The sequence below is a fragment of the Oreochromis aureus genome, linkage group 12 (assembly GCF_013358895.1).
Source record: "Oreochromis aureus strain Israel breed Guangdong linkage group 12, ZZ_aureus, whole genome shotgun sequence".
Lineage (NCBI taxonomy): Eukaryota > Metazoa > Chordata > Actinopteri > Cichliformes > Cichlidae > Oreochromis > Oreochromis aureus.
The window spans coordinates 38,220,179-38,246,719 of record NC_052953.1 but is presented as its reverse complement, the minus strand read 5'-3'; the positions used below and the strand labels follow the sequence as shown (position 1 = coordinate 38,246,719).

General features: G+C 41.0%; 1 protein-coding gene across 1 annotated transcript in view; it reads left to right on the top strand.

Annotated features, from left to right (window-relative positions):
- Nucleotides 1-6,809: 6,809 nt before the first annotated feature.
- The window catches only part of LOC116319451 (adhesion G-protein coupled receptor D2), a 36,923-nt gene continuing 17,191 nt past the window's right edge, over nt 6,810-26,541 (top strand). The window contains exons 1-9 of the mRNA XM_039620577.1: nt 6,810-6,881; nt 6,975-7,030; nt 7,179-7,305; nt 7,490-7,593; nt 7,822-7,924; nt 10,523-10,676; nt 15,999-16,132; nt 17,271-17,386; nt 19,344-19,464. Coding sequence (XP_039476511.1) covers nt 6,846-6,881; nt 6,975-7,030; nt 7,179-7,305; nt 7,490-7,593; nt 7,822-7,924; nt 10,523-10,676; nt 15,999-16,132; nt 17,271-17,386; nt 19,344-19,464 — 951 coding nt within the window. The 5' untranslated portion in view covers nt 6,810-6,845. The remainder of the gene's footprint in view (nt 6,882-6,974; nt 7,031-7,178; nt 7,306-7,489; nt 7,594-7,821; nt 7,925-10,522; nt 10,677-15,998; nt 16,133-17,270; nt 17,387-19,343; nt 19,465-26,541) is intronic.

The following is a 26,541-nucleotide window of genomic DNA, read 5'->3' as shown; positions in this document are numbered from 1 at the left end:
AAGGCATGATGGATGTGGTATCTCACTTTAGGATCATGGGCAGGGGAAATCTCAAAGGAGACCGAGGCCCCTTGCAGGTGAATCACATCCTGACGAACAGTTCTTAATGGAAGCGTCTTGGCTTCCTTCCCTAGATTGAGGTGCTGCACAGCTGGTGGTAGGATGATGGATCGTTCAGAACCATTATCTAGTACAGCAAAGGTCTCTAATGAATACTCAGCATTGTACAGACACACCTTCACAACTTTTAGCAGGACCTTATGAGGACGGTTTGGGTGATCAATGTAGATGGTGGACGTATCTGGGGCAGTGCCAACCATCAGGACTTTCCTAGGCTCCTGTCGGCAAACCTCATGCAGCATGGTAAGATGTTGCTGTTTGCACACTTTACAGGGTGCCTTAAGGGTGCACACATCAGGTGCGTGATTCCGTCTACAACGCCAACAACCTTTATCTTTGATCCACTCTGCAATTTGGGTGGTGGACAGTGTCTTAAATTTGGGGCAAAGATTAAGGTAGTGCTCACGTGTGTCACAGTATGGACAGTAAGGTTTTGGCTTAATCTTCCCTTTGATGGGAGGTGTCCGATGACCTGGTTCCAGATGAGCTCCATCCCCCTTCCTGTTGTCTGTGTTGTAATACACAGTGGAAGGATACCTTTGGCTTTTCCTGCCTTTCTGACCTTGTTTGGTCTGGTCCTGAAACATGTCGGCTACCCTACTGGATATGCGCTTGGCCTGCGATTTCACTTGGAGCCAGGCCGAAAAATCTGGCAGGGTATATGTCTTGTCAGTTCCAGTTCTCAGTATCCCACGACTGAGGCTATACTCAACAAACCCATCTCTGTAGCTTGCTGGGAGCTTGCTCAGTAACTTATCAACATGAGAGCCACATCGCAGTTCGTAGCCGTTTTCACCTTCCAGTGATCGAAGCATACCTACTAAAGCCTGCACATCCAGAGCAAAATTGTCGAAGGCTTCTGGGTCCCCCACCCGGATTTGGGGAGAGTTCAGGATAGATCCAAGCTCACTCTGTACGAGCTGGCAGGATTGACCATATTTGTCTTGGAGAGCCTGGAGTGCTGTAGTATATGGCAGGGGATCATGCATATATGCTTGTGCTAGTTTGTAAGCACTTGGTAGTTTTAACTGCTCCAGAAGGATTTGATATTTGGACTGCTCTGTGAGATGAATATGGCTGCCAAGCAGACTGTCCAGAGCCATTTTAAGAAGCGCAAAATCACTTTCCTTACCACTGGCGTAAGAAGGTAGTGCTGGCTTGGGGATCCCATACGAGCTGGCAATTAGCAGTTCCATCAAGTTGTTGCCCTTGCTGTCAGTAGGTGGCAACGGTATCTCTGACTGTAAAGACGGCGCCGTGGGCCCACAGCCAGTTGGTCCGACTTTATCCCGCAGGCGGGACTGTAAATCAGGAAGCGGTAGAAACTGACTGGGTGTTGAGTATGGCACTGGAGGAAGCCATCCCTGATGTTTCACCTTTCCAGGAGGCTGTGATTGTCTGCTAGGGATATTAGAGCTGTCCTCTGCTGCAGGTCGGAGAGCCGGAGTTGAGTAGGTGGTAGGGGGGTGATTTACACCTAGCTGCAGAACATACTGATGACCAGCTGAGGGAGTAGCCATAGCAGGATGGATATGCTGCGTTGGACACCCATGGAGAGGTTCAGATACCGGCTCAGGGTCAGCCGAGGAGCTGGTGGGATGTAAAGACTGCGTATCTGGTACTGATGCATCCACTGGCAAGATCGAAGGTGGGAGAGCATTCGCATAGCTGGTCACATTACGTCCCTGTCTGTTATGTGCTGGCTGCTCCGACAGATTCACTTGTGAGTTTACACCACTGCTGCAAGGCTGAAGCCCCGAGTCATACTAACAGTTATTTAGAGGTCTAGATGATGGCAACCCATCTTCTTGATCACGAAGGAAAGCAGCAATGAGGGAAGCTTTCTTTAGCTCCATCTCCTTCTCTTTGAGTCGACGCTGCATTGATAGACGTCTGGTAATAGATTCTCTGGTGTTGTGAGCAGTACGTGCCTCTTCGTCTAATTGACGTCTCTGCCTTTCTTGCTGCATGAATAGTTCTTCCTTCTTACTGAGGGCTTCCCGGGCCTGAGCATCCAAGATTAAACACTGTTCCTCAGCTAGACTCTCTTCCATCATCTGCCGCTGCAATTCTGCTAGCTCCATGCCCTTCATCTTCTCCTCCAACATTGCTGTCTGCAAATCAGTTAGCCCTGCAATGATAGAGCCTCCCGAAGGTGAGTGTCCACTAGCCTGGGATCTAGGTTTGCTGCATTGAGAACCTGAGGCATGTGATCGTGAAGAGGTCGAGCGCGGCTTGGCAGAGCGCTGATCTATAGCCATCCCTGCCGCTGTGCCTGCTGTTGGTTTATCAGTTGATGTAGCTGATTTGGGTTGATATTCAACTTCATAATCATCAAAGTAAGCTGGGAGATGTCTCTCTCGCTGAGTTTTGCTTTGCACGGATATGTCAGGGATATCCTGTTGCTTAAATTCCATGTCGTCCTCAGTGTAGCTATCTATCTGGCTCAAAAGACCACTTGTTAGAGAGTTATCTCTGGGATGCTGGGATGATAGCTCCCTCAGGACTTAAACTCCGGTCAGAGAGTGGGGCACAGAGAATGATGTCCGGATATACTTTAATGGAAGTTAACAGCAGCTCAACAGTACAGCAGTAGCATACTTAACAAGTGTGGGAGGGGTGGACAGACGTGTGGTTCTGAATAACAAGAAACAAGGAGAAACAATTATCACATGTAAATATAACAATCGTCACTTCCCAACATCATGCCAATATAATGAACTGTAACACAAATAATCAGCTGAATGCTCTGACATAAGAAAGTCCCACAATCCCATTAGAACAGGCAGGAAAAAGACCTAATGCCCCCAAATTAGGAAAGGTCAGCAATTACATGGTCTTCAGTGCCCTCTAGTGGCTAAATAACCCAACTGCGGTAAACAGATCCAACCCGCAACAAAGGCTACGGTGGTAAGTCACATGCCTCTACCAATCTCGATAAATCTCCTAGCATAAACCCCCTGTAATTAACGTCAAAGTACAACCCATGTTATAAGTGGAAATGGACTCGTAGAACTGGAGGGATTCTGGCTCACATTTGCGCAGGAACGCACACGGCTGGAGATCGCTATTCCCCCGCACTCATGGGTGGTGTCCAAATTCATGGGCTGCATCCTCCTGAGGCCGCATTTGTAGACCGATTACGTCACAGCGACGCACCGAAGGCTGTCCAAATTCGTAGACTCCTCCGAATGCAGCCGACAAATGCGTCCTCCTTTTCCCCGAATTGGAAGGATGGGTCGGGTGTGTCCTTCGTGGCCCACCATATCCCAGAATTCATAGCACGGCCCAGCCAAACTCCAGTTTCCGGCAATGGCAGCCGCTACTAATTTTTAAAATTACTTTTATTAATCTTTCTGGGTCACAAAATAAACTTTTAACATATTTTCAGGCGAGAATGTAGCTGTGTAAACTTCAAATATCTGCTCGGTTTATCAAGGTATTGCATATTTGCAAAAGTGCTTCGACATTTTCGGAGACGTCTGTTACCCACCAGCTTGATAGCTAATGGAGAGCTCGAGGGTCACTGAAGCCGCCGAGAACGGCACAACTCCCGGCACATCATTTTCAGATCACCGCGGACTTTCGCTACTCAGGTTAAACGTAATATATAAGTCACTTAGACAACCTAGAAAGGATATTGTTTGGCTTTTTTCAGTGTTTTATTTGTTCGTGAGTAAATCGGTTTGGCTGAGATTAAAGAGATTAGATTAGATTAGATAAAATAAAACTTTATTAATCCCCTGGGTAGTTTTCACACAGCTGAATAAACGTCAAACAGAAAACCGATTAAACAGAAGTGTGAGATGGTCGAGAATTTACGCCACTGTCCTGTTATATTTTAGATAGCAAGGAGCAGACAGCCGAGTTTATTAAACTCCACCGAGACAGCGGTGACGTTAATCAGAAGGCTAGACCGTCCAATTTCACAGCCGTTTACTTCCAGCCTACCCAACCTTCTGAGGACCCGGCCCACGTAGACCGCGAAGGCCGGGTCCTCAGGAGGATGCAGCCCATGAATTTGGACACGACCATGGAGAAAAACATGCCTAGTGCTCCTCGGACTCGTGATACGGCAGGACCGTCGTAAAAGCATGTGACGTCATCACCGCAGCAAACAGTAAGAACAAAGTGGAACTTATCGGTAGAAATTAACATTGCACTTATAGCGATGCGATTGAAATATAAGGGGACTTTCGGACAGGAACAGTGAATGACCTGGTGGTTTTTGTCCATAAAACTACTCATCTAAGATTACCGCAAACTAAAAGATCTCGCAGCAACATTATGCAACATTTTAGGCACTGTTGCTCCGATCAAATCATTGAGCTGGGATTTTTTTTTCTAAACATGAACTACTGTTACAGCAACAGACATGGACTACTGGTGTCCCACACAACAACTCAATGTCCACTATGTGAAGGAGCCAAACACATGCCTTCTCCTCTCATTAACTGAGATAAACTGCTGGCATATTTGTTTTACATCTATACTGTCCAGTCTCTCCTGGTGGACATACAGCAGCATTGTTTAATCTCATTTGAGTCATTGTTGACCATAGCCATGTTTTTAGTCTTCTGAGAGCACTGAAGCTTCTTTCAGTCTCAGTACCTGCGTTTTATCCTCAGATTAAAATTATTCTGTGCTTGATGTGCCTCACCTTTGGCCCTGGCTCTTCCCCTCTGACTGCACTGGGACATATTGCCACTTGATAAAATAACACATTGATTTGAGCCATATAAAAAGTGAGACATGTCAATTCAGATTCTTTGTCAAATGTACACTAATGAATCATTTTACATCAGCAGCCTAACAATTGTCATGATAATAAATACTAGTTAATCTATAGCACCAAATCATCAGTCAGTCACCTGTGACCTCGCCTCTTCACCTCTGTCCGAGCTACAACATGGCAGAGCTGCCTCTGTCACCTGATAATTAACAGTGAGACATTCCAAATACATGCAGTCACACATGAGCTTCAAATACAGTAATGCACCATCAAGTCATCATCCAATTTCACCTGTGATCTTGTGTCACCATTACTCTCTGAGCTTTGTGTTGGTTCTTCTGTCACCTGACAAATAGGACATACATGACAATAAGAATAAAATGTGTAGCTGCTTCGGTGTTTCTGTCAATTTGTGCAGATCTTGACTCATCAGTAATGTTTGTAGGGTGAGTGCATTTTTAAAACAGTTTGTGCAAACTGCACTACAAGGTGGAATATTTGCAAAATCATGACTACCTCATGATATATTGTCTCAAAAATTAACCCTATGAATATGTCAGTGCCATTAGGATGAAATTATTGTGTCACCAACATTTTAACGTTAGACATATAATTTTAACAGCCTCTGTAAACTAATATCCTGGCTTACTCAAGGCTGCCGTTTTCTCTGACAGTTACAATCAAAATTAGAAATGCTGCTCTGAGACTGAGATAACTAATAGTGCTGCCTGTTGTTCAGTTAGTTTCCAAAACACGTTATTCATGGTTACATACAATTTTAGACTGATGTGGGCCAAAGCCTAGCATAGCCTGTAACGTTATTAGGACGGACACATTTTATGAGTGAGCTTGACTTTAAGTGACTTACAGGTTTCTTTAAAAAATACTTTCTTATATCCAGGTTCTTCCTTTTTGCTGCCATCCTCCTCTCCTCCTTGCAGGTCTTGGCAGCGCAGGCTTACCGCTGCTAAAACTAAACAGAGCTCCCTGAAAGGCACAGCCAATCACATTGGCCATATTTGTCACATGAGGTAGGACTCCAGTAGAGAACGTAATTTAACTCTTTCTGCACCAATGGGTGAATGAGACGATGACAGATGGTTTTTTTTCCTTTCTATCGGGTTTGTTTTTCTTTACTCGAAGAGATCAAATTATTGGTGGGGACAATTCAATAATCGCTGGATATTGGTGGGGACATGTCCCTTCCGTCCATGCCAAATCTACGCCCATGCACCTGACCTAATTCCAATGGAGACGGTTTGGGATGAGATGAAGCACAGAGTGAAGGCAAAAGGACTGTTGGAAACCAGTTCAGGTGACGACCTCATGAAGCTCATGGAGAGAATGCAAAGCACTAGTCAAAGCAACAGGGTGGCTATTTTGAAGAATCTAAAATATAAAACATGTTTTTTCATGTTATTTCACACTTTTGTTTAATACATACATATGTGTTCATTCATAGTTTTGATGCCTTCAGTTAGAATCTAAAATGTAAGTAGTCATGATAGTCAAAAACAGAAAAAACAGAATATTAAAAGGTGTAGCTCTCTCTTTATAGTTAACAAGACCGGAAAATCTATATGAAATAATCTGTATAATAATATATAATACACTTTTAAAAATGCGCTGCATTCAGAAGCATTTCAACAGTAACATTCCCATAGTAACTGACAGAACATGGCAACATTTCTGCATACTGTACTGTTGAAATTTCATCCTCAGGTTATTTAATTCTGGGGTTTTTTTGTACAGCGCCAAATCACAACAACAGTAGCTTTATCTTGTAAGGTAAAGACCTTACAAACGTGCAAAGATTCATCAGTATTTTTTTCAGATAAAAGGTTTTGTTGCCCTGTTCTTTATACTTGGCTCTACCTTGTGTGCTTTCACTGTGAGAATTCACAATCTTTTGTGCCAAACCAGGTATTTAGGCACCATCTTGGGTTCTTCAGTCATTTCTACCACAGTACTGGGAGATGACCAACCAGTTAGCATGGCAGTTCGCTTCCAGCTCCAACATAGAGTACAGGTTAACAAAATATCTCTATTTTCTCCTAACTGTACATGTCTACCATTTTTATAACTATATTCATATTTCTCATATGTTCTACATTTGTAATAGAATCCAGATGGTACTGTGTATGATCCAGTGTGTGCCTTCTGGGATTTTAATCTAACGTAAGTAAAAATAAAGGTTTTTTTTTAAGGATTTGTATTTTGAATTTTTTTAAAATCCCCATAAAACCAGAATAAATGTAATTTTTCCATCAAAAATGGGGATGTACATATGTAAATTGTGTTTGTTGAATAAATTGTGTCTTATTAGCCCAGAAGCTGGTGGGTGGTGGAATACCAAGGGCTGTGAAATAGTGTCCAAACCATATGGATATACTGTGTGCTACTGCAACCATACCACCAATTTTGCATTACTGCTGCAGGTGTATGAAGCCCAGGTAATATTCCTGTACTGAGTTATCACAGCTATGTTACTATGGATTTTATTTGTGCTTTCATCTTCACTATGAACTATTAATACAACATTTGCTCTGTGTGTGTGTGTGTGTGTGTGTGTGTGTGTGTGTGTGTGTGTGTGTGTGTGTGTGTGTGTGTTTGTATAAATGTGTGTTACTGTGTCAGAGGAGCCCAGAGAATGAAAAAGCTCTGCAGGTGCTGACGTTCATTGGCTGTGGAGTGTCTCTGTGTGGCCTCCTCTTCACCTTCATCCTCTTCATCTCCGTGGGGTGAGTCACAAACGTCACAGAGTACACTCTGTAAAGCATCAAGGGTGAAAAGCATTTCATATAACCCTGCTAGATTCCCATCAATAAATGGAGAGGAAAAAAGCAGAACATTGTGCTCTGTAGATGTGTGAACAGCATCGCAGTAAAACTTTTTAATCCTGAGAACTGCTGTAAGAGCTTTGCTCACATATGTATACTGTGTGTTCTTGCATGTGTGTGTTTTTACAGTGTCCCTAAATCAGACCGCACAACTGTCCATAAGAACCTTATAGTTGCTCTGGGAGTGGCTGAGCTGTTGTTGATGTGCAGCAGTTGGGCTTCTGAAAATGAGGTGAGTCTTTGCATATAATTGAACACTTCAAGTGTTTTAAAAATAAAAATACATGAAATTAAATCAAGCAATTTTGAAATCCTGAGAACTTTATGTTCTTAATATTTACTGGCAAACCCAGCTGGGGTTTAAGGTAGAGCAAATTAATATCCCCCATTTAAAAACAAAGAAAAATCCTGTTTTGACACCCAAGTGGAAAATATCTGAATTTTTATAGGTCATTTAGACTGATATCAGCATCAGTGTTGATCCTAATCCTACGCTATCAGAATGTGAATTTTGTAAAAAGCTTTTTGCTCTTAATAAATTGATAATTTATTATCAATTGTTTATTGATAATTGCTTTATCTGAAACATTTAAGTGTGAAGAATATGCAAATAACTATGATTTTTTTCACTACATTTCATATTTAAATGAATAAAATTATGTTTCTCATCGGGTTATGTTTCAGTTTGTGAGCTTATTTGTATTCCTTTTATGTCATAGTCTAAAAGAGTCAAGACTCAAACGCAGACTCAGAATGAAGTTTGGTGAACTTATTTACAGTGGCTGGAAACGGTGGGCTTGAACTGAGAGACATGGAACATGGATGCACATGTTCCACGACTGCTACAAACAAACAGTGACAGGGTTAATTAGAGAGTCGATCTCAAATCTTCCAATGTAATTAGGGCAGAGTTTGCGGGATTCAGTCTGTAACAGAACACGCTTGCTGGAAAGCTAAACCTTTTGACCAGGTGAGTAATGAGGTTCAAGTGTCCTACAGCAATCGGCACATTGTTTATTCTGCTCTTTTGTCCAGAGCAAGGCTGCTTGTGTCGCCCTCCTGAGTTGCCAGCACCTGCCGAGATGATGTTGAACAGGTGGTACCAAACACTCACCTTCCACAGAGGGCAACAAGGATCACTGATAGCCTAACAAGGCCTCAAACAGCGGGAGCCTAGTCGCTGTGGATGTCAGGGAGTTATGCGCATACTCGACCCAGGCCAACCTGGAGTTCCACCTGGGAACTCCAGGTTGGGCACAGAGCCTGCAGCTCCTGATTTGTCCTTTCCACCTGAGCTTTAGTCTCTGGGTGAAATCCAGAAGAAAGACTAACCTGGGCTCCCAGTATGGAGCAGAACTCTTCCCTCACCTGCGAGGCAAACTGAGAGCCACAGTCTGACACGATGTCCACCAGGATCCCGTGCAGCTGGAGCCCATCATCAGTCATTAGCTGGGCCATCTCCAGTGCGGATGGCACTTTGGGTGATAAAATGGGCTTTTTTAGAAAAGTGGTCAACAATAGTGAGGATAATTAAGTTACCTGCTGAGGGAGGAAGGCCGGTGATGAAGTCCAGGGACATGTGGGACCAATGCTGCTGCCCAGGCAGGCTTGGTCCTCTGGCGCCCAGTAGGAAGAGGTCGGAGGAATCCTGCGGGCATGGAACTGGAAGCCTTACTTTGGACACACACCTGACAAGCTGATACATACTCCCGGACATCCTTCTTGATTGAAGACCACCAAAACAAACATTGCAGGAAAATTATCATGCAGTCCAAGTCTGGATAGCATGTGAACCTGGCCGTATGCCATCAATGGATGACCTGGGATCAAAATGAGAATGGTTCATTACCTGGATCAGGGAACCCGGGACTCGTTCTACCACATCAGAAACCCAGCGATACAGCCGGTGATAATATAACGGTCTCCTCTGCGGAGGCATCCGAGGGCAAGAACTGACGGAAAAGGGCATCGGGTCTGACGTTCCAAGAGTTGGGTCTGTGAGTAAAAACACAGTTAAACAACGCCAAGAAAAGGGCCTACATGGGAATTCAGATGTTTGGCCACTTTGAGATAAGCAAGGTTTTTTAGTCAGTCCAGATGATAAATGGATGCTTGGCTCCCTCCAGTCAGTGGCGACATTCCTCCAAAGCCATTGCCACTGCCAGCAACCTCCAGTTCTGCGGGGGAAAGGGGTTGAGAAAAGAAAACCCAGGGATGGATTTTTCCTTCTTTACTTTGAGAGAGGATATCTGAAGCATCCCCAGTATCTGATCCGAAGCATCTGCCTCTGCAATGAATTGCTGAGTTGTGTTGGGTGAATGAGTACTGCTGCTGCAGCAAACGATTCTTTGAGAGCTGTCAAGGCTTTCTCCACCACTTCATTCCACTGGTATACACTCTTGGAAAGGTTCGTCAGGTTAGTTAGGCAGGGCAAGTTTTCCAAAGATACGAAGGGAAGTGCTGGAGCTGCTTCAAGATCATATGTGCGGGACAGTTTATTACTACCTGGATCTATTTATAATCTGATCAGTGACTCAGCAAAAGCCTAAGAGAAAGTGCACTGCAGTAAATGATATAAGTGCATGTTATGACTTCACGCTGTGAGTAGTCTGTGAGCATAGCAGAAATATAGAGCCATGTGTCATCAGCATAATTTTTAAGTAAGTATAACCATTAACTAGTAATTAATGGCTATGTTTTACGAAAATCTCCAAAGACATGACCGACATCAAAATCGCTTTCATCCATGATGATGTCATTAAGGGATGTAATTAATAATGCAGCTCAGCCCACAGCTCACCTTTGCTTTTGTATTCCTTAAATCCTGCAGGCAGCATGCTTCCTGGTGACTGCACTACTTCATCTCTTATTCATGGCTTCTTTTTCCTGGATGCTGGTGGAGGGCTTGCTACTGTGGAGTAAAGTCGTGTCTGTCAATATCAGCGAGGACCGCAGGATGAAAGTCTACTATGTCATTGGCTGGGGTAAACTCTAATCTCACTTAAGTAGCTTGTCAAGTTTCAGTCTGGTTTATGACATTCAGAAAGAAACATATTCATTCTAAAATATCAGATTAGATATCTGATATTTGTCAGATATCAAATACTTAATATCAGATTAGAAACTGTTGCCATTTTATAGTGGTAAGAAGTCCAACAAGGATTAATTCCATTTCATCATCTTTAAATACAATCTTTTCAAATCAACTTTACAATATCACAATACTTTATAACAGTTAATTTTCAAAGAAACTCCTGATAATGGCAGAAAGACTCTTCATCTTCCTAAATCTTCAAATATTTACTAGTTATGGGAAGTTTGGTTCTTTTCAGAGAGCCGGCTCTTGTGGCACGACTCCCAAAGAAGAGCTGGGTCTTTTGGCTTCCAAATGGCTCTTAATTTTTTATCATCTGTAGCCTCATATTTAAACTTTATTCGGCAAATATGAATGCTTTGTGTGTTGATAACTCTTTTGCATTTAGTGTTTGTATGAGAAGCCTTATAATTGCCTAATTTTGTGTATTTGTTCTGTTACAAAAGCAGGCATTCTTACTTTAGTTTAATATTTTAATCAAACTTTTTATTTTTTATTTTTTTTAATTCAACACAAAAACAAAACACTGCAAACAAATCCACAGAACAGAAACAGAACAAACTCAGCAGTCTGTCCTCAGTGCAGGTCGACATTCAGAAAACTCAGATGCCTCAGCTTGGATGGCCTGATGTGATTTCTCCTCTTAGTATCTGCTTCTTTAAACTGCAGCCAGATGCTGCTTCATTTACTGGTGTCAGTTATATGTATGTTTCTGCGATGCACTCGCACTCTCCTCCTCACCGCTGTCCTCGTCTCACTCACTGACTGAGGGGTAGTGGCGTGAGGAGCGATCCTGAAAAATTGATACTTCCGTTACCAGCGTTTAATGTTTCAGGATCAATTCCCATATGAAAATGTCAATATCTAATTTGATTAAATTTGTTCTTAATCATAAATATGACATCCAGACAAAAGTAAATGCGGCAATTAGCGGAATAGTCGGAAACACCCTGTTAATAGGAACTACAATCGCCTTCCGCCTCTCATTCATGTGCGTGCTACACCTCCGCAAGAGTGGGAGCCAATGAGAACCCCGAGGCACAAAACATTAGACCACGAAACACACAATCTTGACTTTGTTCACAGATCATAACTGCGTTTACATTCAGCATAGAAATGATGCTGTGTGTGATGAATGTGGGAAAACAGTTAAATACTGTGGCAGCACAAAACATCCTCCTTTAAAAAAGGAGCCGGCTCTTCTGACTCACTACAAAGAGCCGATGCTTTTGTGCACGACACATCACTAATATTCACCAAAGTGGCCTCAATGATAGTAAAGAAAGGACACATTTTGAGTGTTCACTTTGTTGAGTAGGCTCAGTGTAGCATAAACAACATTTAGCAGCATAAATACAACAAGAATAGTTGTCTATTTTAAACTGCCAGTTAATTTTGGTTTGGTTGGCTCTCCTTAAAAGCTCACCTTTAGGGCTATTTGTGCATTATTTAAATGTAATAACTGCAAAGTATGTCAGAATCTTTCAGCAGTCTGAATAAAATTTTGACAAAATTTGTATTAACAACAAAAATAGGTACAGCTGCCAGCTTTAACAACAGTGTCAAATTATTCTGTCTATAAAGTGGTTCCTCAAAGGATACAGCTACTCTCAAAAAAATCTGTTGGATGAACACAGTTTAATCATGGCACCTATTTCCACATGATTGAACCAAGTACAATAACACATTTTTGACCATGTCAAACCAACACATTTGGCATTTGATGGTTTATTGTAATCAGATTACGTTGGATCAACGTAATATACTTACATTGACTTGAAGTGATTTATTGACGTATGTAGAGTGAAATTTGTTTTAATTCATTCTACACAAGTTAAAAACTTTAGGAAAACACAATCAAATCTTGTTGTTTGAACAACTACTTTGTTAATCCAGGCAATTACTGCTAGTCTTGCTTAATGAACCAATATGGGGGTTGATTATTTCATAGAGACAAACAACCACCAATTAACTCTAATTACACACTGCAAACCAGCCAGATTGTGGATTTGAACCCAGGCTCTTCTTGCTGTGAGGCAACAGCACTAACCATCACACCACCAAGCTGTCAATCCAGGCTTAACAAAACTGGGAAAGCTATGATTGCAAGGCTTGATGCAGAATTTTCTGTACGTTTTTGTCCTTGACAGGTTAAACCACAATAAATAGCGATAGCATACACGTGGTGTGGGTGTAGTTGTCTGCCTCTTAAAACTCCAGCGATTTTCCTGCAGTTTGACATCTAATGTGATCTTGTGAATTTCATGAGTCCAGGCAACTAACCACTCTTACTACATTGGGGTGGCTGTGGCTCAGGTGGTAGAGCAGATCAGCTACTGATTGGAAGGTTGGTGGTTCGATCCTTGGCTTCCCCAGTCTGCAGGCCAAATATCCTTGGGCAAGATACTAACCCCGAGTTGCTCTCCGATGTGTTCATCGGAGTATGAATATAGTTTACGTTGCACTTGAGTTTAGAAGTGCTTATGTGAATGAGGCATGTTGTATAGAGCGCTTTGAGTACTCCGGGAGAGTAGAAAAGCGCTATATAAGAATCAGTCCATTTACATTGTATCATGTCATCTTAACAAGAACAAATTAAGTTGCTGAATTTCATGCAGATGCTACATGATTTAATTACGTTCACCATAGAAACATGAAATTATTTAGTTCAAATTACAAGTTTGAATCTTGTACATGTAACAACCACCAAATTTCATTTTTTTTAATGTATAATCTAACCAAAGAGAGAGAGTACACGTTTATTGTTACTGTGTGTTCACAAATCCCTGACAAGGTCACTTATAAAGCTACATTACGTAGTTCAGCTGCTACAAAGTAAGACAATGATTGTGAAGAAGACTGAGTTAACTAGCTTTACTTGTCTTTGACTTCTTGGGAATAAAGTCTAGAGAAGATGCTGCAACATTAAAAGTGTAAAATGTAGAAGTCACTGTAGCACATATTGGCCACTAAGTAGTTCTACTTATGTTTCTTAATCCAACTTTCATTCCTTTCAAACATGTGTTCATGTCTGCTGTCACTAAACACCATTACAACACAGAAGTCATCCAACAACCAAACTGTGTTTTGATCTGTAGCTTGGCAGTGTCAGTTGCCTGGTACTGGTGACCAGGGAAGGAACTGTGAAAGATGTGCAACGCACATTATTTAAATGAGTTCCCATTTAATATGCAATTTTATTAAAAACTGGACTTGGAGTACCCTTTTCCTTTTAACAATGTCACTTGTCCTCTAAATCTAGCACAGCCTTCTACTAACAGGACTTTTGCTGATTGAGTCTGTCTTGGATCTACTGATGGTGTTCAGTAGATCCACAGTTCTGGCACCTTTTCTGGTTTTGGAACCAACACAAGTTTCCACAGTGTTTTCAGAGCTCAGGGTCCTGGCCCACTTGTAAACCTTTAACAATGAGATGACACTGAGGAGACCTTTGGGTTCAGAATAACAATCTGACATCTAATCCATGTTTACTACTATTACCTTTGTCAGCGGTCTTCAGTTCAAATCTTGAAGCACAAACATTTCACATGATTAGTTCATTACCAGGCCTCTGGAGAACTTCAAGACATGTTGAGGAGGTCATTTAGCCATTTGAATCAGCTGTGTTGGACCAAGGACACATCTAAAACCTGCAGGACACCGGCCCTCTAGGCCTGGAATTGGAGACCCCTGATATAGAGAACATCCATCCATCCATCTTCTTCCTCTTATCCGGCTCACGAGGCACCAGCCTAAGCAGAGAAGCCCAGACCTCCCTCTCCCCAGCCACCTCCTCCAGCTTCTCCGAGGGAACACCAAGGTGTTCTCAGGCCAGCCGACAGATATAATCTCTCCAGCGTGTCGTGGGTCTGCCCCGGAGTCTCCTCCCAGTGGGACATGCCCAGAATGCCTCACCCTGGAGGTGCCCAGGAGGCATCCTTGTCAGATGCCCGAACCTCGTCAGCTGGCTCCTTTTGATGTGGAGGAGCAGCGGCTCTACTCTGAGCCCCTCCCGGATGACCGCACTTCTCATCTCTAAGGGAGAGCTGTCTTCACCATGACAGACTGGTACAGCGTCCACATCACTGCAGCCACAGCACCAAACCGTCTGTCAATCTCCCGGCCCCTTCTCTTGTCACTCAGACCCCGAGATACTTAAACTCTTCCACTTGGGGCAGGAACTTGTCCCTGACCCGGAGTGGGCTCTCCACCCTTTCCTGGCTGAGGACCATGGCCTCAGATATGGAGGTGCTGATTCTCATTCCCACAGCTTCACACTTGGCTGCGATTCGTTCCAGTGTGAGCTGGAGGCCATCACCTGATGAAGCCAACAGAATCACATCATCTGCAAAAAGCAGAATGATGGCGAGCCACATGTTACACATGCTTACAGTAGTTAATCAGTCAAAATTGCAGATGAACTCTTTCTACATTCTAGACATGATTCCTACTTGCAACCTTACCCAGTTAAAAATAAATAGCCAAACAAACCAAACAAAACAAGTTTCCTGCAGCTGTGCCTGACTTTCAAAATTCCCAGATCCATCTGTAAGTCTGCGTGTTTTGTCATATGATGAGAAGTGAAGCACAAACAGTTTTCAGGTGTTCCTCTCATCTCTGCATGTAGATGTGCAGAGTGTTACCCTTCAGACGAGATATTCAGTGGGACAGGCTTCATAGCGCTCCTCTGTTGAAGTAACGTGTCTTTAAACGTGTCGCCTCTGCCTTTGTTGTTGTGACACCAGCACACCAAGGCTCGTATAGTTCAGCACAATAAACTAAAAACTACAAATAAAAACACAACTTTAGAAACAAAACTTTCATATTGTGGAATTACAAAAGTAAATAATTTAAAATTAGGGGAAATATCTTTGGATTTGGTCTTTGTTTAAAGAACTGGCATGACAGACGTGACTGGCGTTGGTGCATATTGAGGATGAGACTCAGACAAAGTCTGTTGTGTCTTTTATAACTTCTTATAAAATTTATTTGAAAAATGCACACATTATAATAAAAATGATGTCTTTAAAAACCAAACACTAACATACTAATAATATAATATACCACACCAAACTGAGACAAAAATCCAAAAACCAATTTAATAAGCACAAAAAACTGTAAATGAAGTAAAAATATATAACTATAATAATATGATAATATAACACATAGTATTACGTGATATGCAATTGTTCTGTTATTAAACTGTTTTCAGGTGTGCCTGTTCTGGTTGTTGGAGTAACACTGGTGATATCCATGGACAAATACAAAGCAGACGATCATTGCTGGCTCAATGTGAAGACCGATACAATCTGGGCCTTTGTGGGACCTGTGATATTTGTCTTGACAGTATGTAATCTTATTTTTGCTGTATCTGTCCTTGATTTTCATTCTATTCAGTATCTTTATTGGCCAAGCAAACAAAATTTCATGTCGCACATTTTGTTCCAAATTTCATGAAAGTTTATAGATGATGTAATAAATCTGTGTCTATAGACATAATCTGACAGAATGCTGTTGCCATAATTAAGCCCCAACAGTAACCGCATAATTAACTGTCCTTATACTAAAAAATTAGAGATCATCTATTGTTACGAACACAGTCAGTTTTAACAGTAGAACGTTTAAGTTATGTGTGACAAATGTGAGATTGAAAAGAAAGTTTACAAAAAATAACATTTTTATTCGTAGCCACTTATATCCTGATGAAGAGACTTTACACTTTGCGTATCTTATGTATGTGTTTTTATGTTTTTTTAAGAACATTTAAATGTGTTACATAGCAGTTCCCATTCTTTTCAATCACTTCATATTATAAGGTTAAAACACCGCCATATTAGAAGAGAATATTATAATCCAAAAGATCAAATGATTCCCTATGAGCAGTACTTGGAGACAGTGGGAAGGAAGAGCCCATTTTTAACGGGAAGACTTCAACAGATCCAGGCTCAGGGAGGGAAACACAGAGTCACCAATCCAAACACAAACTAGAGAGTAGACAAAAATGACATCACAATGCATCAACAAGCAGCTGGAAAGAACCTGCTACTCAAATGTGGGGGCAAAAAATGCAAATTCTATATTTTTAAAAGGTTATTAAAAATGCTTTATGACAAAATGCATTCATTTGGTTTGCTTATTCATACGGTAAATTTTACTAATAAAAATACAAATATATAAACAAATATCTGGATTTCTTAATGAGAGTATCAGGTCATTCTGGATTTGTTGCAGAATCATAACAGTGAGTGTTTCCTTTATTTGTATATTCTGTTGCCTCCACCCGACAGAGGCCAGGAGCTGTGCAAACTGAAATAACGTACACTGCATTCACTGAATGCTGTTTGCTGTGATTTGATTTCCTGCAGCCTGAGCAGAAGGGGAACATCTCCCTCCTCCTCATGTGAGCTGGAGGCCAAGTGGTTCTGCAGTGGCACGTCATGTGTTTGCTGGAGGCCGTGTTGATGCTGTTGTCCTCTGCCTGCAGGTCAATGCGGTTGTGCTGTGTCGGGTTGTCATGGTGACTGTTTCCAGCGCTCGTCGTCGTGCTAAGATGCTCAGTCCAAGCTCAGCATCAAAGATGCAGACCTATGACCTTACCTGGTGAGATACAATAAAGTTTGTAGCACTCTCTGTCACTCCCTCTCCTCCTGCTTTTTCTGTGCTCTCCTGCGATTTTTTTCTTCTGTTGTCTGGCCAAACTCGCTCTCTCTCTCTCTCTTTCCCTCTCGTATGCCTCTCTCTCTCTTCACACAGATACACACAAGCTTACTATTTTCTTTTTGGTTGAGCAACCTATGATGAATAGAGACAGTGTGAGAGACTGGGAGTTTACTGTGGGAGTTGTAAGTGCTTATCAGCTTAACACCTGGGCCCTGCACAATTGTTTCTTTGTGTGTGCGTGTGTGTGTGTGCGCGCGCGCGCACGCGTGTGGTTGCTACAACTGTTATTCTTTAAAGCACTTTCCTCCAAATACTTTAGAATTTCTTCTCACATTAAAGGACAAGATTGTTCCCTTCTCCCATTTAGCATTTCTGTTCCTATCAAGTCATCTTAAGATTAGGATACCTGAAAAAATGAGTTCCCTACCAGAATTGGGAAGAGGCACAGAGGAAGAGGAGAGCTAATGTTTCAAACGCTCTCTGTAGATGTTGTACAGTACAGTGTTTGTTCATTTTATGCAACAGTCATTGTTGCCCTTAAAGTTGTGGCAGAAACAACAAAATGTTGTTGTCCTGCTACACTAACTATTAATTTAACTTTCCATACATGTAAAAATGTATTAGTGCCTTCCAAATGCTGAGCAGCAAACACAAATTCCACCAAAGTAATAATGTATCAGTTCTGTATGTAGTGCTACAGTTAAACTTAGTAGCCCTGCCACGATATGTTTTTTTCTTTTCCTCGTAAAATGGAGATCTTTTTGTTGTTTTTTACATAAATATTATTTCAGACACAGTCGGGTTCTCATTTTCTGGACACAATGAATCCAAACAATTTGATGTTTACTCCCTTAATATCCACTCTTTCATCATCGACCAGTTTAAGGTGTGTCTTTTGTTTTAGGCCAAAATAAATGTTACTTTTATAAACAGTGCAAATATATTTCACATTACATCCTATAAATGTTAGTTTTCTGTCAAAAGCTTTCAGTCCAGGTTTCAATCCAAATAAGCAGATATTCTTTAAAAAGTGGTTAAGATGTTAAATTAATTACAGGCAAGGAAGAAATGATCATTTGATGTACATTTACATATATATATATGTATATAATTTCTGTGTAGAATGTATGGGCATTCTTCAGTAATGTGCTTGTCAGAGGGTAATGCACAAGTCAAAATACTAAAATTAGAAAGTCTTGCTGTCTTTTACCTGATAATTTCAGATTCAGGTAAACAAAGTGCTTCAACCCAGCATCAAGCAGCTCTCTTCCTTTTTATCTCAGCCCGATGGTAATGCCACAAAGCTGTTCCCCCTCTCGCTCTCGCTGTCTCTTCATTCCCTCACAAACAGACTGAAAGTCTGTGCCAGTGTTACGTCAATTGAGGAGATTAGAGGGAAAACGACTTTCAAAAATAAAAGGGAAGAGAGTGTTGGCTTTGTCCTTGCAGACACAGTGTAGTCTGAAAACTCAATCTCTCTACCCAGGTGCAGCAGTGTGACAACAATAGTGGTTTGAACAAAGGCAACCTTTTCTGCCTTGCCCCATGAAATGGTTATTGGCCGTATAAGCACCGGGATCATTGAAAGAAAGATTGCAAAGGAACAGGAGCACGACTGTGGTAGGCGGTAAAATCTTTAGCTATGGAGAGATCTTTGATGAGAATTCAAGGAGGAAATATCTGAGAAGAAAATGTCATCAAAATAACTTGAAAACTCCACTTTGCTCGTTCCTTCTGTCTGTCTGTCCTCAAGTTTTATAACAGGATTAACAAAGAGAAAGAAAGGTACTCAGGAATCAACACAAGGTGAAGTTTTCTTTCATAGGTGTGAGACCTCGAGCTCATGTTTGCACACACCCTGTGTTCATCGATGTTTCATGTACATGTGTGCTTGCAGGGCTGTGACCCGCCCAGTTCTGATCCTGCTGCCTGTCCTAGGTCTGACCTGGCTGTGTGGCGTGCTTGTCCATCTGTCTGTGGTAGTTGCCTATATTTTCATTGCTCTCAACTCCTTCCAGGTAAGCAAAGCCCCAGCTCTTTGGATATTGCTGTAATATTAGTGGTTACTTGCAAAGGGAAACAAAACAGCAGCTGAATTGTATTCATTTAGACAATGTGTCAATGTGATATATAATCTTTCTTCTTGATTTTCTCGGAGAGGGGACCTGTGCTTTCTTAACTGTGTGCTCAAATGAAATCATTCATTTAGACTTTTGATGCCAAAAGCCACACTTCTGGCTTTATGACGTGCACATTTCATCTACAGGATAAGCTCTTAAATTAGTAAATGGCATACATAAACATATAATACACAAGCTCTGCGTGGTGACACATTAATAAAACACACCACAGAGGTGTTTGGACCAAACAGTACTGAGGACGCCCTGAAGGTAACTGCCCAATGAGATGCTCTCAGATAACCGCATACTCCAAATGATACAAGAAAAAGACAATAGCAAGTATTGGTTGTTTTGTGATAACAATATGGTTAGAAAGCAGAGGTGTGAATGTAGACTGTCTAGTGAAAAGTAACATTTGTGCTTCATTAATCATAATTAATGCAACATTACAGTTGCTTATGTATTGGGGTTATCTACCAACTGGAATGTCGGTGCTTTGAACATCGGCTTCTCCAATCCGAGTTTTCAAGGGAACAATTCTATACTGAGAGTAGCTCCAGGTGCATCAGTCAGTGAGTGGGTGTGATTAAAAAAGAATGTTTAAAAAGTGCAATATGGATGTGTTTGTGAACTGCTGAAAGTGTTGTGTAGTGTGGAAAGTCTTTGAACGCCCAATAAATGTTTAAGAATCTCCCACTGGCTCATTCAGGCAGCCTTTTAACTGTAATGGGTTGAATTAGGTATTCAAGCAATCAATTACTTGGTTACTTTTGTCAAAAAGGTTTACTGTTAAAATGTTTAAATGTATTAAAAAAAGGTTTAGAGCATTTTTTTGTTTCTTTTGCTGTAAAGAGGGAAACAAAGATATGATCTGCATAGCCATGAAAATATATGCAATCTTTTTAACACTATTCCCAAAGACAGCATACGTATATAATGTCAGAAGTATTGTGTAATGTGAAATCACATTACAATCACATTATTGATACAGTGATGTCCTTATAGATACATTCTTCAGTCATCTAGACAATATACATATAACCTAACACACAGTTTGTAGCAATAACATGCAGTACGGCCTTAAAACTGAGTGTATGCCAACCAAAGCCAACAGGTACCTGAAACAGAGATGAGCAATCAGGCTGCCTTTCAGTTCAAGCCCATTCATGACAGTGGCTCAACAAAATTAGAGAGAAACACCAACAATAAGATAATTACCTATGAGCAAGCACCAGGAAAAAACATCCAGCAGAACCAGGCTAAGGGAGGAGCAGCCATCTGCCTCAAGTTAGGAGTAAAGGGAAGAGAAGGGAAAAGAGAAGAAGGTTGTAAGGAGACAGAAAACATCCACACTACAGGAAAAAGAAGAAAAAATAGCATTGCAGGCTCCATTTCTTCATTACTGCTACAGGGACTTATATCTAATAAGATTAACCCCAGTTATACCTCAAATATCAGCTTTCATAAGAGAATGCAGCCACAGATACATCTCCAGCACAGGCCTTTACAGAATTTAAAGCATCTGCAGCGTAGTTTCACAAAGTAGTTTCACAGAGTAGTTTCAAGATAGTGCATGGAAAAAATAAATACATAAAAACAGTGCATACAGGATCATGGTGCAAGTAGTCATTAGTGTCAGTATTTTAGTAGTAATATGATTTTTTATTTTTTGCTGTGAAATCTGCTGTTGTTTTTACTGTGAGTGTGTGTGTGTGTGTGTGTGTGTGTGTGTGTGTGTGTGTGTGTGTGTGTGTGTGTGTATGTGTGATGCTGGAGACACCTCCTATATCACTGAACTTCAACAAGTAGTTGGTTTGAAGAACTTTTGGCAGATGTTTATATATCTGCTGCCAGAAGACAAGTTTTGTTTATCTGATAGAATCACGACGATGCAGGAAGTGACATCACTGACTTGAGCTCTAAAAGTGCACCACTAGTATTTCAAGCTGCACCAGCTCACCACAAAATACTTTAATATGTCTTGGTGTTCTGTTTATGTGTGTGTGTGTGTGTGTGTGTGTGCGTGCGTGCGTGCGTGCGTGCGTGGGAGGTGGCAGTCAGTACTTTGAACAACAGGTCATACCACATCTACCTCGAGCTCTGATAACACAGAACTCACTTCCTCTCTCACATTCATCCTTTACTTCCCACTTTCCATACACTGTCTCTGTACATCTCCCTCTCTGCCTCCTTCCTTCTTCTCTTGTCCTTTCCTAAACCTCCCGCCCCTCTTTGCCCTTCCCAGGTCTTTACTTAATCAAAATGAGCTAGCCCCTGGGTGACCCTCAGAGAGCTGCTAGTTAATTTAGATTTACTGCCAGTGTCCAGCTGAGGGCAGATAACACTACAGTAGGAGTTTTTCCTCATGTAGGTAGGAGGAGGATGCTGGGCCAGCCCGTCTTCTTCTTCTTTCCACAAAAAGAAAAAACAAGGGTGTAGAGAGAAAGAATAATAACATAACATTTGAGGTTAGACATACTGCAGGTTATGGTGGAGGGGGGTACAGTAGCTATAGTACAGCAGTATATATTTCTATCTCTGTGTATTTACATGAGCATTTATGAGACTGCATGTCTTCTGCACCTTCAGCAAAGTCTGAAATTAAAATTGTTATTCCAGGAAAAGACACAACACATGTTTAATAGGGCTGGGTATCGTCACTGATTTCTAGAATCGATTCGTTTCCGATTCACAAGGTCCCGAATCGATTCGATCCACGATTCGATTCAATTCGATTCGATTCGATTCAATTCGATTTGAATCTGGGAAATTTTGACAGTCAGAAATATTATAATTCAGATCAGTACATTGACATATTTTTGTATCTATAAAAAGGAAGCTGACACACGCAAGACTTTATCAAAGGTGTGAGCATCACAGCAGATGCCTTTGTGTCAAAGTAGCTGAAGATAAAACACAGAAAAACATGAAGGTGGTTTTCCTGGCCTGGGATTTTATAAAAATATCCTGCAGTACATCAAAAACGAAAGAAAACCATTAATCAACATATGAACGTTACCTCTGACGTTACAGCGGTTTTATTAGAGACACGGCTAAGCGTTTTACATTTTGCATAATTTTAAAAAGTTTAAATTTGTTCAGTATTGAACGGCAGAAATTAGGTTTTCTTTTCGGAAGTATTTAAAACAAAAAAACAAAAACAGCGGCCGACAGCGCTGCAAACAACGGTAGAGTTGTGCGCAACAAGCAAGCGAATAATGCAGAAAACAGTACAGAGAGGGAGAGAGAGAGCTGTGCATGAAGTGTGATTTTATCGTGGGTGAAGCAAAACAGTAAAAGTCAGAGTGATTTCGTGACGATGTTTATGTGAAGCGTAGTTTGGATCTTCTTTTGCTGCTGGTTCGGTCAATATTGTTTGGAGAGAGATCAAACTAACAGCTTCAGAATCAGCGCAAAAAGGGCGTGAACACAAAGCGCGGACCCGCCGAAACATCAGAATCAGCGAGCTGTCGGCTTTCAGCCCCGACCGTGTCCGTGCAGTTGTTGTGCCAGAAAGTGATTGCCGTCCGCGGGAGCGCGCGCAGCCGCTTAAAGCTGCAGCGCCCGTCGGGTGAGAAAGGCGACATCTCACTGATTCTGATCCGCGGGTCCGCGCTGTGTGTTTACGTCCTTGTGCAGAATCCGTGTACCTCCTCTCATTTACTGTCTTAGCTGTTTGGTGGTTGTTGAAATTTTGTGAGGTTTCACCTGAGATTCTGGCGTTTCGGGCAAAATAAATTTATATTAAAAAATCGATTCAGGATTTTAATGAATCGATTTCACGTTATCCAAGCCAGGCGATTTTAATCGATGAATCGATTATTATAACCCACCCCTAATGTTTAACATCACACCACTGCAGGGGCGGATCTAGAAGGGTGGCATGGGGTGGCAAGTGCCACCCTAAAATGATCCCTTGCCACCCCAAGTGCCACCCCAGTTTTGCATATGACAGTGTTGTTTATTAAAATAAGATAGCATTAACAGTTTGAGCGTAGTTACAGTCAACAGTGAATATAAATGCTAAAACTGAATATATTGCATAGTGTCCCCCCCCCTCCACCATTAACAAATGGTTCAGCCCATAGCAGGACCGGCTTTTTCTCGTTTTTCAGTAGCAAGCGATGCTTATGATTGTGCCAGAGCACATTTTGAACAACACCATGGAATTTCGGATTTTACACATTTGGTTGGATGTTACACTCTGGAAATGGAAGGAAGGTGAGTGTTAACCCTCTGGGGTCCACGGACACGCTGCACCTCCAAATCACATGACTGTTTTAAGCTGACATAGCAACAAGCTGCAGCCACGCTGAGTCTCTATTTCAGCCCACATTGAAAGTTCGGAGTTCAAAGTTTTTAAATTTTAATTACAGGCCAGTAAATCCAGAGTTATGATAATATATATAAGCCACGCTTTTTACTAAATACTGTCGTCATGTTTTTGTGTGTGTGTGCTTTAAGCGTTTTCTAAGGACAGCGCGAAAACAGTAAAGAAAGGAAAAAAAGCCACCTCTTTGCTATCGGTGGAAAAATGCACCATGTCGACTAATTTAAAAAAAAAAGTCAACACGTGGGATTTGGTTGTTTAGGAAGAGGGGAGAGTTTTGGGAGTGACGGTAACGGCAGCGAGACAGAGCGAGCGAGTGAGAGAGTTTTTAGATGTGGGAGATTTGTGACGTTTAGTGTGGAGTGTATACTTAGTGTGTTGTGTTGTCTTGTGTAGTTGTTCTGTTGTGTAGTCGTTTTGTTTTGTGTGTCAGTGAGGGCACTAATGAATGTCACAAAGGCACATTTGTAATGTAAACACTGTCACTAAGTAGAAAACCAGCGGAGTGATACACCTGCTGTTGTCAGGCCTGCAGGTTAGTCCCTGTGCTGCTCTCCTCTGTCTTTTGGTGGACAAACGTTGTTTTTTTTTTTTACTGGCACACATCATTTGTGGGGCCTCTTATTGTGAAACCTGATTGTTCTCTCATTTTAGTTTTAGTAATATTTTTAAATGGTTGTACAAAATGAAAAAAAAAAACGGCAGGTGTATTGGCTGCATTTTTAGAGAAATAGTTGTATATGTTTACAAAATGTACAATTTATATTTGCATTTCAAGTTATAAAAATTTACTCAACATGTCTGTGGGTTTTTTTTTTTTTTACAGTAAAAAATACTACTAGGATTTTAAGTTCTTTGTGTGATTTCAGATCAGTAATACTAATGCAGTATGTCAGTGAAAAAAACAACTAAATTCAGTTGAGCTGAAAAGATACCAAACAAGGCAAGGGGGAAAAAATCAAATGAAACAATTTGAGGGTGAAATACAAACGTAAACTCAAAAGGAGTCAAAAATGGCCGGTTGTATTTCAGACCTCAGAGATCCAACAAATCATGAAAAATTAGGTTTAAATTTTTGTTCATGACAGTGCAGATTACTGACATTTTGTGTAATTTAAGCTGTAACAATGTGATTGTTTTCTAACAAAAAACAGTGAAACTTAAGTTAGACTTGTATTTGTAAATGAACCGCCCCATGTTGTGTAGCTTTCTGGATTTCATACTTATTGGGCTACATATTTATTTATTATACAGGCTATACAGTACATAAGATCAAAACTCACATGTTTTATGCAACTAAAGTGTGTAATTATGTGGGCTACAGACAATAATTAAGTTATAGACTATATTTATATGAAAAACGTGTATACTTACTGCATTTGAATCATTTTAACCATATGTAACCACCTGCATATGTGTTTGGGGAAAAAAAAAGGCTTTGATTTTGCCACCCCATTTGATTTCTTTGCCACCCTCATGCCACCCTAAGAAAATTTCTCTAGATCCGCCCCTGCACCACTGTGGATTTCTTTTGTTTCTAGATCATTTTTAAACATTGGAAAACAAATAACTGTTTACTTATTAATCATACAATAAACTGACTGCAGTATTTAACTGTTTCACGACATCTCAGTCTACATTTATCATTCATTTTATACACTGTAGTTTTTAACTATGACCTGAGAACAAAAGTAACTTAATAATGCAAAAAAAATTTTTTTTCATTTTTAGTAAAATTACATTTGTTTTCATAATCAAAAAAATTAAGAACTAAAGACATGTTGGACATATGTACTTAAAATACTATTAAGAACACAAAGGTTTTCCTAAGAGCTATTTTTTTCAACAAATGCACACAAAACATGCTTATTTTTACACACAAAGGCAATAATTTAACAAGAAAAAATTATTAACAATAATATTCAATTCAATTCAATTCAATTTTATTTATATAGCGCCAAATCACAACAAAAGTTGCCTCAAGGCGCTTTATATTGTACAGTAGATAGCACAATAATAAATACAGAGAAAAACCCAACAATCATATGACCCCCTATGAGCAAGCACTTTGGCGACAGTGGGAAGGAAAAACTCCCTTTTAACAGGAAGAAACCTCCGACAGAACCAGGCTCAGGGAGGGGCGGGGCCATCTGCTGCCACCGGTTGGGGTGAAAGAAGGAAAACAGGATGAAAGACATGCTGTGGAAGAGAGACAGAGATTAATAACAGATATGATTCGATGCAGAGGTCTATTAACACATAGTGAGTGAGGAAGGTGACTGGAAGGAAAAACTCAATGCATCATGGGAATCCCGGCAGCCTCGTCTATTGCAGCATAACTAAGGGAGGATTCAGGGTCACCTGGTCCAGCCCTAACTATATGCTTTAGCAAAAGGAAAGTTTTAAGCCTAATCTTGAAAGTAGAGATAGTGTCTGTCTCCCGAATCCAAACTGGAAGTTGGTTCCACAGAAGAGGGGCCTGAAAACTGAAGGCTCTGCCTCCCATTCTACTTTTAAATACTCTAGGAACAACAAGTAAGCCTGCAGTGCAAGAGCGAAGTGCTCTAATAGGGTGATATGGTACTACAAGGTCATTAAGATAAGATGGGGCCTGATTATTTAAGACCTTGTATGTGAGGAGCAGG